The sequence below is a fragment of the Rutidosis leptorrhynchoides genome, chromosome 4 (genome assembly GCF_046630445.1).
Source record: "Rutidosis leptorrhynchoides isolate AG116_Rl617_1_P2 chromosome 4, CSIRO_AGI_Rlap_v1, whole genome shotgun sequence".
Lineage (NCBI taxonomy): Eukaryota > Viridiplantae > Streptophyta > Magnoliopsida > Asterales > Asteraceae > Rutidosis > Rutidosis leptorrhynchoides.
Genome location: NC_092336.1, coordinates 609,667,664 through 609,679,653, shown reverse-complemented (window position 1 = coordinate 609,679,653; position 11,990 = coordinate 609,667,664). Strand labels below are relative to the sequence as shown.

Genomic DNA, 11,990 nt, shown 5'->3' with positions numbered 1-11,990 from the left:
AATAGTAAATTAATTAATTTCGATTCATTTACTATTCATATGAATAGTTAATGAATTAATTTGGATTTACTATTTTGTTACTTGATTAATATATATACATCATATATATATATATATATATATATATATATATATATATTTTATTTGACGTCTCGGTGTATATGTGTGTGACCCCGAAGACTCAAATGATGTTGGCCATATAGTTATATGTTGTACCTTGCACATTAATCCTGCATAAACAAATTTAATATTTCTCAATAGATTATTTGTAATAGAAATCATCTCTTTATATAATTCGCTCCCTCTCTCGTTCCACATGACTAATACAAAGAGTTGATTAGTTAAATCACACAAATGACATTTTGAATGGTACCATTTTCTCTTAAAAGTTTACTAATAAATAAATATATTTAATAAAAGATCCATAAAAAGGTTATTTTTTTCTATTTCCTTTTAATTAACGAAAAAAGATTTATTTGTTCAGACTTCTCGAGGAATGAAAGTATTTCTTCTAAGATACTCTGTAATTTTTTTTTTTTTTTTTCTTATTCAGCCTAATCGCAAAGAAGGAATAATTTTATTTTAATGTATGCGGTCTAACCAGTTTATTCATTAACTATTTCGATCATTTATCTAGTAATCTTAAGATGCACTTTGGTGAAATTTGAATATAATAATTCTTAGGAAGTGTCTTTTTTTTTTGTTTTTTGTTTTTTTTTTTTTGACGAGGAACCCCACTATGGGCCAGAGCACATTGGCCCCCCCACCGCAGGTAAACCCCGGGTAAACGGCAAGCCAACCATCTACCGCTACCGGGTAAAACATCTTCCAGCTTTGGTCATTAAATGCGGGCACCCCTTGGAGTTGAACCCGAGACCTCCACCTTCATGGGAAGTGTTGTTGGCCACCCATGCTAGGCCTGGATGGTTAATTCTTAGGAAGTGTCCTTATGGTCGTTATGGAGCATCGCCATAGGCCTTTTTTATGTACACATTATTAACATCATAGGTAATAAGAGGGTAATGATTCTGTCATATACACTACATTATGTCTATTATGAAGACTAATAATGCTTTTGGTTCTTGTACTTTTTGTTTCATTTCTCGTAATAAGGTAAATACATTAGTTACGATATGCAGTAGATACTAGTTAGTTAAAAGCGGTAAATATACTTTATTAAAAGCATTATTAGGGAGCATGAGTATCTATTATATGTCGCTCTTTATATGTTCGGATGTGGTTCTAAAAGAGTTGGAAAGGTTACTGGCTAACTTTTTTGGAGTAGTCAAGACAGGTTCAAAAAATTCATTGGATCAAATGGGATATTGCTCCTAATTCGATGGACAATGATGGACTCGACATCGGTAGTATGAGGACTTTTCAATCTCGGTTTACTCTACAAGTAGTTATGGATATATGTAACATGTAATGATGCATTGTGGGTTAAGGTGGCAAAAGCTATATATGAAAATCATTATGTTAGCGAAAATGGGTTGATAATTGATAATGACATATGGCATAACATTGTGTATAGCTTTAATAAAAGTAAAAATTATGGTATTATCATCTATGACGATTTGAAGATGAAGGCTGGTGATGGTCGATTGATACGGTTTTGGAAGGATCATTGAATTGGCGAGGGTCCTTTGAAAGATAAATATGGGAGGCTATTTCATCTTAAACACCCACAAATATTGTACTTTAGCGGAGCGTTTTGTTAAAGGGTCTTGGCGTTGGTATTGAACTCGACAAGTGCTTGGTCCCAGGAATGATAATCTAATCAACCACTTGAGTTCATATGTTGGGCATTTAAATTTAACATGTGCTGTAGATGTTAGGGAGTGGAGAACGACTTTGGTATTTAGTAAGTTTGACGAGACAAACAATCGACAATAGTACTTTATAGTCTATGGATATTTGTACTAATTGATTCAAGGAATTACCGAGGAAGATCAATATATTTTTGTGGAGGGTTGCTCATGATAGTCTTCATACTCGTATTGATCTTTTGGAGGGGTGCATCGACATGTATTATGTGTTCTCACGGTCTAGAAACGCTCCAACATGTTTTTTCCACTTAAACAATGGTCGTCGATCTATGGATTAGAGCGAAGATATGACGCATATTGACATGCCAAGATTCGCGGGATGGACCGAATGAATTGTTTGGTTTGATGATTAGCTGGCTGAAAGCAAGTTTAAGACACGACTATATGTTATCATTGCGTTATTAGTTTGAAACATATGGAAATTCATAAATGGCGAGCTATTCCAAGCACACATGATAAATGAGGGTCTCTTGGATTCAGGTTGTTTTTTTGCTTTTAGTTGATTAAATATTAAAGGTAACTCGATTGTAAACTGGAACGATTGGTGCATGAAGTCGTTGTAATCTTTCAGCATCTTTATCTTCTCGTTAGTGAAGTTTGGCATCTAATAAAATTTGAATGTTTAAAAAATAAAGTTATAATGTCTAGTTTTGACTGTTGATGTTGATAGAACGTTTATGTATAAAGTTTAATTACCTTAGTTTTTTTTTTGTTTGAAAAAAATAGGGATAACGTTAAAACGAATATTTTCATCAGAAGATGAAAGAATGAACAAAGGTACAATCGAATCCACAAACTACTCCGAGGCTCGGAAATACCGAAACATAAACAAATATTAATCCGAGCTTTAAGGAATCTTAAAAAAGCAACGATACCCAACCACAAACAAATATAAACGCCAATACAATTGAAATGTCCCGTTCTTATTGATTAAAAACGTTCCATATTAATTGATTTCGTTGCGAGGTTTTGACCTCTATATGAGACGTTTTTCAAAGACTGCATTCATTTTAAAACAAATCATAACCTTTATTTCATCAATAAAGGTTTAAAAAGCTTTACGTAGATTATCAAATAATGATAATCTAAAATATCCTGTTTACACACGACCATTACATAATGGTTTACAATACAAATATGTTACAACGAAATAAGTTTCTTGAATGCAGTTTTTACACAATATCATACAAGCATGGACTCCAAATCTCGTCCTTATTTAAGTATGCGACAGCGGAAGCTCTTAATAATCACCTGAGAATAAACATGCTTAAAACGTCAACAAAAATGTTGGTGAGTTATAGGTTTAACCTATATATTATCAAATCATAATAATAGACCACAAGATTTCATATTTCAATACACATCCCATACATAGAGATAAAAATCATTCATATGGTGAACACCTGGTAACCGACATTAACAAGATGCATATATAAGAATATCCCCATCATTCCGGGACACCCTTCGGATATGATATAAATTTCGAAGTACTAAAGCATCCGGTACTTTGGATAGGGTTTGTTAGGCCCAATAGATCTATCTTTAGGATTCGCGTCAATTAGGGTGTATGTTCCCTAATTCTTAGATTACCAGACTTTAATAAAAAGGGGCATATTCGATTTCGATAATTCAACCATAGAATGTAGTTTCACGTACTTGTGTCTATTTTGTAAATCATTTATAAAACCTGCATGTATTCTCATCCCAAAAATATTAGATTTTAAAAGTGGGACTATAACTCACTTTCACAGATTTTTTACTTCGTCGGGAAGTAAGACTTGGCCACTGGTCGATTCACGAACCTATAACAAATATGTACATATATATCAAAGTATGTTCAAAATATATTTACAACACTTTTAATACATTTTGATGTTTTAAGTTTATTAAGTCAGCTGTCCTCGTTAGTAACCTACAACTAGTTGTCCACAGTTAGATGTACAGAAAAGAAATCGATATATATTATCTTGAATCAATCCACGACCCAGTGTATACATATCTCAGTATTGATCACAACTCAAACTATATATATTTTGGAATCAACCTCAACCCTGTATAGCTAACTCCAACATTCACATATAGAGTGTCTATGGTTGTTCCGAAATATATATAGATGTGTCGACATGATAGGTCGAAACATTGTATACGTGTCTATGGTATCTCAAGATTACATAATATACAATATAAGTTGATTAAGTTATGGTTGGAATAGATTTGTTACCAATTTTCACGTAGCTAAAATGAGTAGTTTTTACCAATTTTGTTTTGCTCGCCATTTCTTCGTTTCTAATCCGTTTTGAGTGATTTAAGCGGCCACGGTTTCGTATTGAACTTGACTTTATGAAACTAAACAGAAAAGGTATAGGTTTATAGTTGGAAATACAAGTTACAAGTCATTTTTGAAAGAGGTAGTCATTTCCGTCGAAAGAACGACATCTTGATGACTGTTTTGAAAAACATACTTTCACTTTGAGTTTAACCATGATTTTTGAATATGGTTTCATGTTCATAAGAAAAATAATTTACCCAGAAGTATAGCTTTTAAATCAAAGTTTTTCATAGTTTTTAATTATCCAAACCAAAACAGCCCCCGGTTGTAACTATGACGGCGTAAATCCGGTTTTATGGTGTTTATCGTGTTTTCGGGTTTTAAATCATTAAGTTAGCATATCATATAGATATAGATCATGTGTATAGTTGATTTTAAAAGTGTAGTTAGAAGGATTAACTTTATTTGCGAACAAGTTTAGAATTAACTAAACTATGTTCTAGTGATTACAAGTTTACCACTTCGAATATGATAGCTTTTTATGTATGAATCGAATGATGTTATGAACATCATTACTACCTTAAGTTCCTTGGATAAACCTACTGGAAAATAGAAAAATGGATCTAGCTTCAACGGATCCTTGGATGGCTCGAAGTTCTTGAAGCAGAATCATGACACGAAAACAAGTTCAAGTAAGATCATCACTTGAAATAAGATTGTTATAGTTATAGAAATTGAACCAAAGTTTGAATATGATTATTAATTTGTATTAGAATGATAACCTACTGTAAGAAACAAAGATTTCTTGAGGTTGGATGATCACCTTACAAGATTGGAAGTAAGCTAGCAAACTTAGAAGTATTCTTGATTTTATGTAACTAGAACTTGTAGAATTTATGAAGAACACTTAGAACTTGAAGATGGAACTTGAGAGAGATCAATTAGATGAAGAAAATTGAAGAATGAAAGTGTTTGTAGGTGTTTTTGGTCGTTGGTGTATGGATTAGATATAAAGGATATGTAATTTTGTTTTCATGTAAATAAGTCATGAATGATTACTCATATTTTTGTAATTTTATGAGATATTTCATGCTAGTTGCCAAATGATGGTTCCCACATGTGTTAGGTGACTCACATGGGCTGCTAAGAGCTGATCATTGGAGTGTATATACCAATAGTACATACATCTAAAAGCTGTGTATTGTACGAGTACGAATACGGGTGCATACGAGTAGAATTGATGATGAAACTGAACGAGGATGTAACTGTAAGCATTTTTGTTAAGTAGAAGTATTTTGATAAGTGTCTTGAAGTCTTTCAAAAGTGTATGAATACATATTAAATCACTACATGTATATACATTTTAGCTGAGTCGTTAAGTCATCGTTAGTCGTTACATGTAAGTGTTGTTTTGAAACCTTTAGGTTAACGATCTTGTTAAATGTTGTTAACCCATTGTTTATTAAATCAAATGAGATGTTAAATTATTACATTATCATGATATCATGATGTATTAATATATCTTAATATGATATATATATACATTAAATGTCGTTACAACGATAATCGTTACATATATGTCTCGTTTCAAAATCATTAAGTTAGTAGTTTTGTTTTTACATATGTAGTTCATTGTTAATATACTTAATGATATGTTTACTTATCATAATATCATGTTAACTATATATATATATATCCATATATATGTCATCATATAGTTTTTACAAGTTTTAACGTTCGTGAATCACCGGTCAACTTGGGTGGTCAATTGTCTATATGAAACCTATTTCAATTAATCAAGTCTTAACAAGTTTGATTGCTTAACATGTTGGAAACACTTAATCATATAAATATCAATTTCATTTAATATATATATATATAAACATAGAAAAGTTCGGGTCACTACAACAATTACCTTAGATATGATACAATTCGATTTTATGAGCATATACAGATCAATCACTAGCTTTTTTGCTTTCTTGTGTGGACTTAAATACTTAAGTCACTAGAATACTTAAGTCACTAGAATACTTAAATACTTAAATACTTAAGTCACTAGAATAATAATAATTATCTAGTAGATCCAATGTAATACTACGTATACGAGTAAATCATATGGGTGATGATATCTACACAACCTATTTTTATTATGTACACAACCATCATGCTTTACTAGTGTGGTTTTACACAACAAATTAATGTTGTGTACATATAACTCCCAAACCATATTAATATTAATACGAGTAACAAACTTTGGGTAGATAAACATAATTAACCAATATATGAAATAAAAAATAAATGGAAAGCAGAGCAACTCTACCCTACCTGAGATTCGACAACAAAAATGGGAACTGAAATCGGAGAATCTTCCGGTGCCGGACCTTCCGATACAAATTCCGGCAGAGACGATGCTGGTAACGGTACCACTACCACCAGTACATCCACAACCTTACGCCGCCGCTTTCCCCTGGCGGCTCAGCCAGAGATAATGAGAGCTGCGCAAAAGGACGACCAATACGCTTCTTTCGTCTACGAAGCTTGTCGAGACGCCTTTCGCCACTTATTCGGTCTCCATCTTATCTTAAAATTAGGGTTTTACACTTTTACAGTTTTATTTCATATATATCCATGACTATATGTATAAGTTATTCTTATATGTGTTTTGATCGAGTTTTAATCACTAATATGATATGATAATATGATTTATTTTGGCTTATCATGAGTTAGGGTTTAATTTAGTCCGATTCTGTTGTTGTAGGTACCAGGGCTGCTATATCATATCAGAGTGAGGTTTGTTCCAGTTTCTTACAATTATTTGTATTTCTATGAACTTAGGGCTATATATGTTTATAATCATGTTGTTCACATTTGAAATCCTCATTATTCAAGGATCATATCAGTTTTATCTGAGCTACGCAAATGTATACACTCAGATGTCTTTTTTCGTTTTAAACGTGTTTTATTGAAGCTAGCTAGCAACGATCCTTGGTCCACACATCCCGCCCATGGTGAGTATATGTTACAGACTGAATTAGGGGCCCTTTAAGTTAGTTTTCTTATGGCCGTTGTAGCTAGCCAGTAGTCCTGCTTGAAACAGTAATGGACATAAGAGGGAAAGATGACTATACATAGTTCAAATATACTTGCAGATGAATCTAAGTATATAATTTTGTAAGTTCTTTGATACCATATGGATTAGGAAACAAATGAAATGAGTGTACCTGTTTCACATAGCATTCACTCACCCTGCTGAAATGAATCTTGTGTTCATCATTGTTTTTGGTCTTTCTTGAAACATCAAGTCGTGAATGTATCATTCTAATAATCTGTTGTTTGATGTATATTTTACTCAGTTTTAATTGACTATAGGTGTATTTTAAAAATCATTTGTACTTGTACCTTTTTTTGGGAGTTAGGCAATTGATTTCGTACACTATACTCAATGCTGGTGCCATATTATTTTGCAGACAAAGCTTTTGGGCCAGATTCTGTATTATATATTAACAACAGGGGCAGGGCAACAGACATTGGGAGAAGAATATTGTGATATCACACAGGTGCTTAGATCATTATTTATGCTCTATACATGGTCTTTCAATTAATCAATGTATTTGCGTAGATGAAAAGATATTGGTGCAAAACTAACTCTTCATTAGAAGATATTAGTGAGAAATAAACAAAATGGAGCTGGAATATAATCGCAAAAGTTAACACGAAGCTGAATATGCTCACAAACACTTTTTTTAACTAAATTGTTGTATAATATGTGTTCCTCTGTAGTTGAATTTTCCAATGTTGTTGTTGTTTGTTACAAGTCAACCTGTAGATGTAGATTCTGGATGACTTCTATACCCAAGACCTATTGGTACGTAGTTGCACAGATACAATCGATAGAAACCAAAATGTGTTTGGGTACTCTCTTGTCCAGATTTTTGAAATAGTGTTCAAGCTTAAGAATTTTTCACATGAAGTAAAGAGTACTCATATCATCTTAATTGAATGTGGGCTCTTATTAAGTTTCAGAATGAGTTATGTTTTCAAAGCCTTGGAAGTTTTGGTGTTTTGTTTTGTATGTTTTTGTGTGGATTGAGACTTTTCGGCTGAGTTTGAATATTATTATTGATCATTCATCAGTATTATATGCCTGTTTGATCGAAGAGTCGAGGTTCTTCATCGATCGGACTAAATCCCAAATGTGACTATAATGCGTGTTCACTTTGCTAGGTTTCTCATATATTCATGCTGAGTTATCTGAGAATATTTAGGGCTATAATGTCAGGTTGCGGGATCATATGGACTTCCTCCAACACCGGCAAGGCGTGCCCTATTTATTGTATACCAGAGTGCAGTTCCCTACATTGCCGAAAGAGTCAGGTTAATCAATATTTGGTTATTTGTGGTCTGCAACTGTGATGTTGCTAATGTTTGTTAAACATATACAAGTATTTAATCTCTTTATAGCTATGAAGTTGATCGAACTTGGTATTGCAGCTCTAGAATTGCTTCTCGTGGCATTGCGTTGACAGAGTTACTGTCTGATGATCTAGAAACTTCCGGAAGCGGCCAAGATCAGTTATCTGTTACTCAAGCGTCTTCATCTTCTTCACCAAGAGTTTCCAGCTCACCTCTTGTAAGATTGAAAGAGAAAATTGGTCACCTTTGGTTGCACACAGTTCGGAGATGGCCTGCAGTATGTTTTTCCATTTATTTCGATCTGATATCATATCTTATATATCATATGGAACTGTTTGTGAATTTATATATTGGGAGTTTGTCAGTTTCTTTAATGATTAAAATATTATCCTTTTAAACTCAGGTGCTTCCATTAGCCCGTGAGTTTTTGCAGTTGGTTCTTCGAGCTAATCTTATGTTTTTCTATTTTGAAGGTTAGTATTCTTGATGTTGATGGAGATAGAAAAGTTTATTTCGTACGATGTACCAATTAACTTGATTATATTGCAGGTCTATATTATCATATATCAAAGCGTGCAGCAGGCATTCGTTATGTTTTTATTGGAAAGCCAATGAGTCAAAGGCCAAGGTATTTTCTTACCTGCATTTAGTTCTACTAAGGGATTTTTTTTTATATTTCGATTATTAAGTATGGTATTTTAACTTGTTTAGTGTTACATAATGCAGATATCAAATATTGGGCATGTTTCTATTAGTTCAGTTATGTATTATCGCGGCTGAAGGGTTGCGGCGTAGCAACTTAGCATCCATTACAACTTCAGTTCAGAATACATCTTTAAGGGTCCATCAAGCATCAGGAGGTCCTAATTCTTAAAAATAACTTTATGATCTTTTTTAATCTTTGTTTTATCATCTTTTGTGTGCAAATATTGTAACCACACCCAAATGTTACAATATTAGTAGTATTCTACCTAAATGGTTAAACTTTTTTCATTCAAGTGTTTTCATGTTTTATCAGGGCGAGGATTACCCGTTTTAAATGAAGAGGGAAATTTGATTATTGGGGACAGTGCCAAGGATTTTGGTGTATCTGACTCAGTGACAACTTCAGAGGTATTAATGTTTGATGTGCGTCTTTATTTAAGCGTTGATGTGCACTTCTATAAAAAGTTTGTTTGTTTGTTTTTTTTGTTTTTTTTTTCTCATATGCTTTTCAGTCTCAATCAAGTGGGATTAGCAAATGTACACTTTGCCTTAGTAATCGCCAAAATCCTACCGCAACTCCTTGTGGTCACGTGTTTTGCTGGTATTGAACTTCTACACGTGTTTTGTGGTCAGTTTTCAATCTTTCCCATCTTCTTCCTAATGTTGGCTGATGTCATCTGTGTAGGAATTGCATCATGGAATGGTGTAATGAAAAGCCCGAATGCCCTTTATGTCGATCTCCACTAACTCATTCAACTTTAGTTTGTTTGTACCATTCAGATTTTTAACACGCAATTATGCCACTATACGCCACAAAAAATGCATGTTTGCTGACATGTAAAGCTTCAAGAAACGTCTGCTTAATCTGAATCACCATGAAGGTACATCATGAAGCGTAATAATTGTCCCTAAATTCTCAGCTCCTTTGCATTGTATAAATTTATATTTTGTTTAATTCTGCATGTTATGTTGTATGTAAGAATAATGTCTGTTAAATCTCAATTAGATAAATGGTCTACATTTATGACTCTTTGCCATTATTACTTTTCACTTTCAAAATTGCATGTGGAATTAGTATTATTCTCTCTAGGGTTTACATTGTAACAAACATTTTCATATTCATTCAATACAGTTACATTTTGGCTCTCAATCTCTCATCCTCTACACTTACATCTACACTGTAGATCTGAATTTGTGGAACAGCAATGTCATTGTAGAACAAATTTCTAGTGTAGAAATTTTACAGGCCGATACAACATTCATTGCATTTTTGATATTAAAGTAATGAATGTCTAAGTAACTAAGGTAACAGGAGTAGTCTAGGCCAAATAAATTGTTTAAACGTTAATATGATGAACCTCGATAGTATGAAAAGTAATCGACTTTATGATAGTTTTATCCTTTGCGGTGATTAACAGCACAGGATCATCATTTAAAATTCCTCTAAAAATATAACAATGCGCTGGGATCTTGATTTTGGATAAGTGACGTTTAGAAACACTAGTACAAACTTTAGACATTTTTGATTGTTTCATAAATACAATAGATTTTTCGAAATGGATACATACGTCAACAGAAAACAAAACTCAGACTTATACCATTATATCCCAATAATAATAAAACCAAATTGAAGATTTAAATTTTAACATATGTGGACCAAAGTAAAAGTAGAGAAGGTGGTTACGTGATTATCTATTTTGTAGTAAATCTTTAATATGTCGCAACTCATACACAACATGTTCCATATTAATCCGTTGTGATGGTGAACTCATTGAGCACGATACTCCAATCTTAATTATTGAAGCTAAACATTCCTCCACTTTTTGTGCATTTGCTTCATTGCTTTGCAACTCAATCACATGGTCATCAATAATATTGAGAATTTTATGGTCTTGCAAGACCGTGTGGGCCAATTCATGAAGGCTTAAGCCATCATTAAAGAGGTCTTCTTTTGGCTTTTTACTAGTCATTACATGGAATAACAATATTCCAAAACTGTAGACATCCCCATTACTCGTCATCTCACTCCCAAGACCGTACTCTGCAACTTACAATAATCATGTTACGTCATAAATTCTACTCCGTAATATTGTCACAAAATATACTCATTTTGAATTAGTCATAGAATTTTTTTTGAGTTGAAATAGGATCTTTTGAAGTGTTACTATTTACTTTAAAGAAAAATGATATCTATTTCGTTGTTATAGATATTTAAGATATTACCTGGAGGTGCATAACCAATTGTTCCTTTAATCCCGGTTGAGCTGTTTTGGTTGGAATCCGCTCCAAGAATTCGAGATAAACCAAAGTCTCCGACATGACCCACCATATCCTCATCAAGTAGAATGTTGCTAGGCTTTATGTCACCATGAACTATGGTTGTTTGGCAGCGATTGTGAAGATAATCAAGTGCAGATGCAATAACCATCAAAATATTCAACCTTTGAGTAAGGCTTAGTCTGGATGTGTGGGCATTCGAGTGCATCCAATCATGTAAACTCCCATTGGGCATGAACTCATATACCAAAGCCTTGAAATCATTGCCTTGAAAGTCAACACTTGAACATGAAGTTATTATCTTCAATAAATTTCGATGTCTAATGTTGCGCCATGCTTCACACTCCCTCTTGAAGCTGCATAAAGCTCTTCGATTTTGAAGACTTAGAACTTTAACGGCAACAAATCTGTCATCATCTACGTTAAGGATACCTTTATAAACTGAGCTAAAACCACCTTTACCGATCAAATTTGTTTCAGAGAAGCCATTTGTGGCA

The 11,990-nt window shown here is 33.2% G+C and overlaps 1 protein-coding gene across 1 annotated transcript; it reads left to right on the top strand.

Moving 5' to 3' along the window:
• The first annotated feature begins 6,380 nt into the window (after positions 1-6,380).
• On the top strand, positions 6,381-10,240 carry LOC139904030 (peroxisome biogenesis factor 10). The gene is made up of 11 exons (XM_071885965.1): positions 6,381-6,665; positions 6,857-6,888; positions 7,566-7,655; positions 8,378-8,472; positions 8,590-8,788; positions 8,915-8,984; positions 9,061-9,139; positions 9,238-9,371; positions 9,530-9,624; positions 9,729-9,817; positions 9,902-10,240. The coding sequence occupies exons 1-11, from the start codon at positions 6,443-6,445 to the stop codon at positions 10,002-10,004; spliced, it is 1,209 nt and encodes a 402-aa protein (XP_071742066.1). The 5' UTR covers positions 6,381-6,442; the 3' UTR covers positions 10,005-10,240.
• Positions 10,241-11,990: the final 1,750 nt, after the last annotated feature.

Excerpts from the sequence above, each read along its gene's own strand:
- LOC139904030 (XM_071885965.1), top strand. The coding sequence starts at position 6,443 with ATGGGAACTGAAATCGGAGAATCTTCCGGTGCCGGACCTTCCGATACA. Across the intron at positions 6,666-6,856 it reads CGCCTTTCGCCACTTATTCG|GTACCAGGGCTGCTATATCA; the intron begins GTCTCCATCTTA and ends CTGTTGTTGTAG. Across the intron at positions 9,818-9,901 it reads TGTGGTCACGTGTTTTGCTG|GAATTGCATCATGGAATGGT; the intron begins GTATTGAACTTC and ends TCATCTGTGTAG.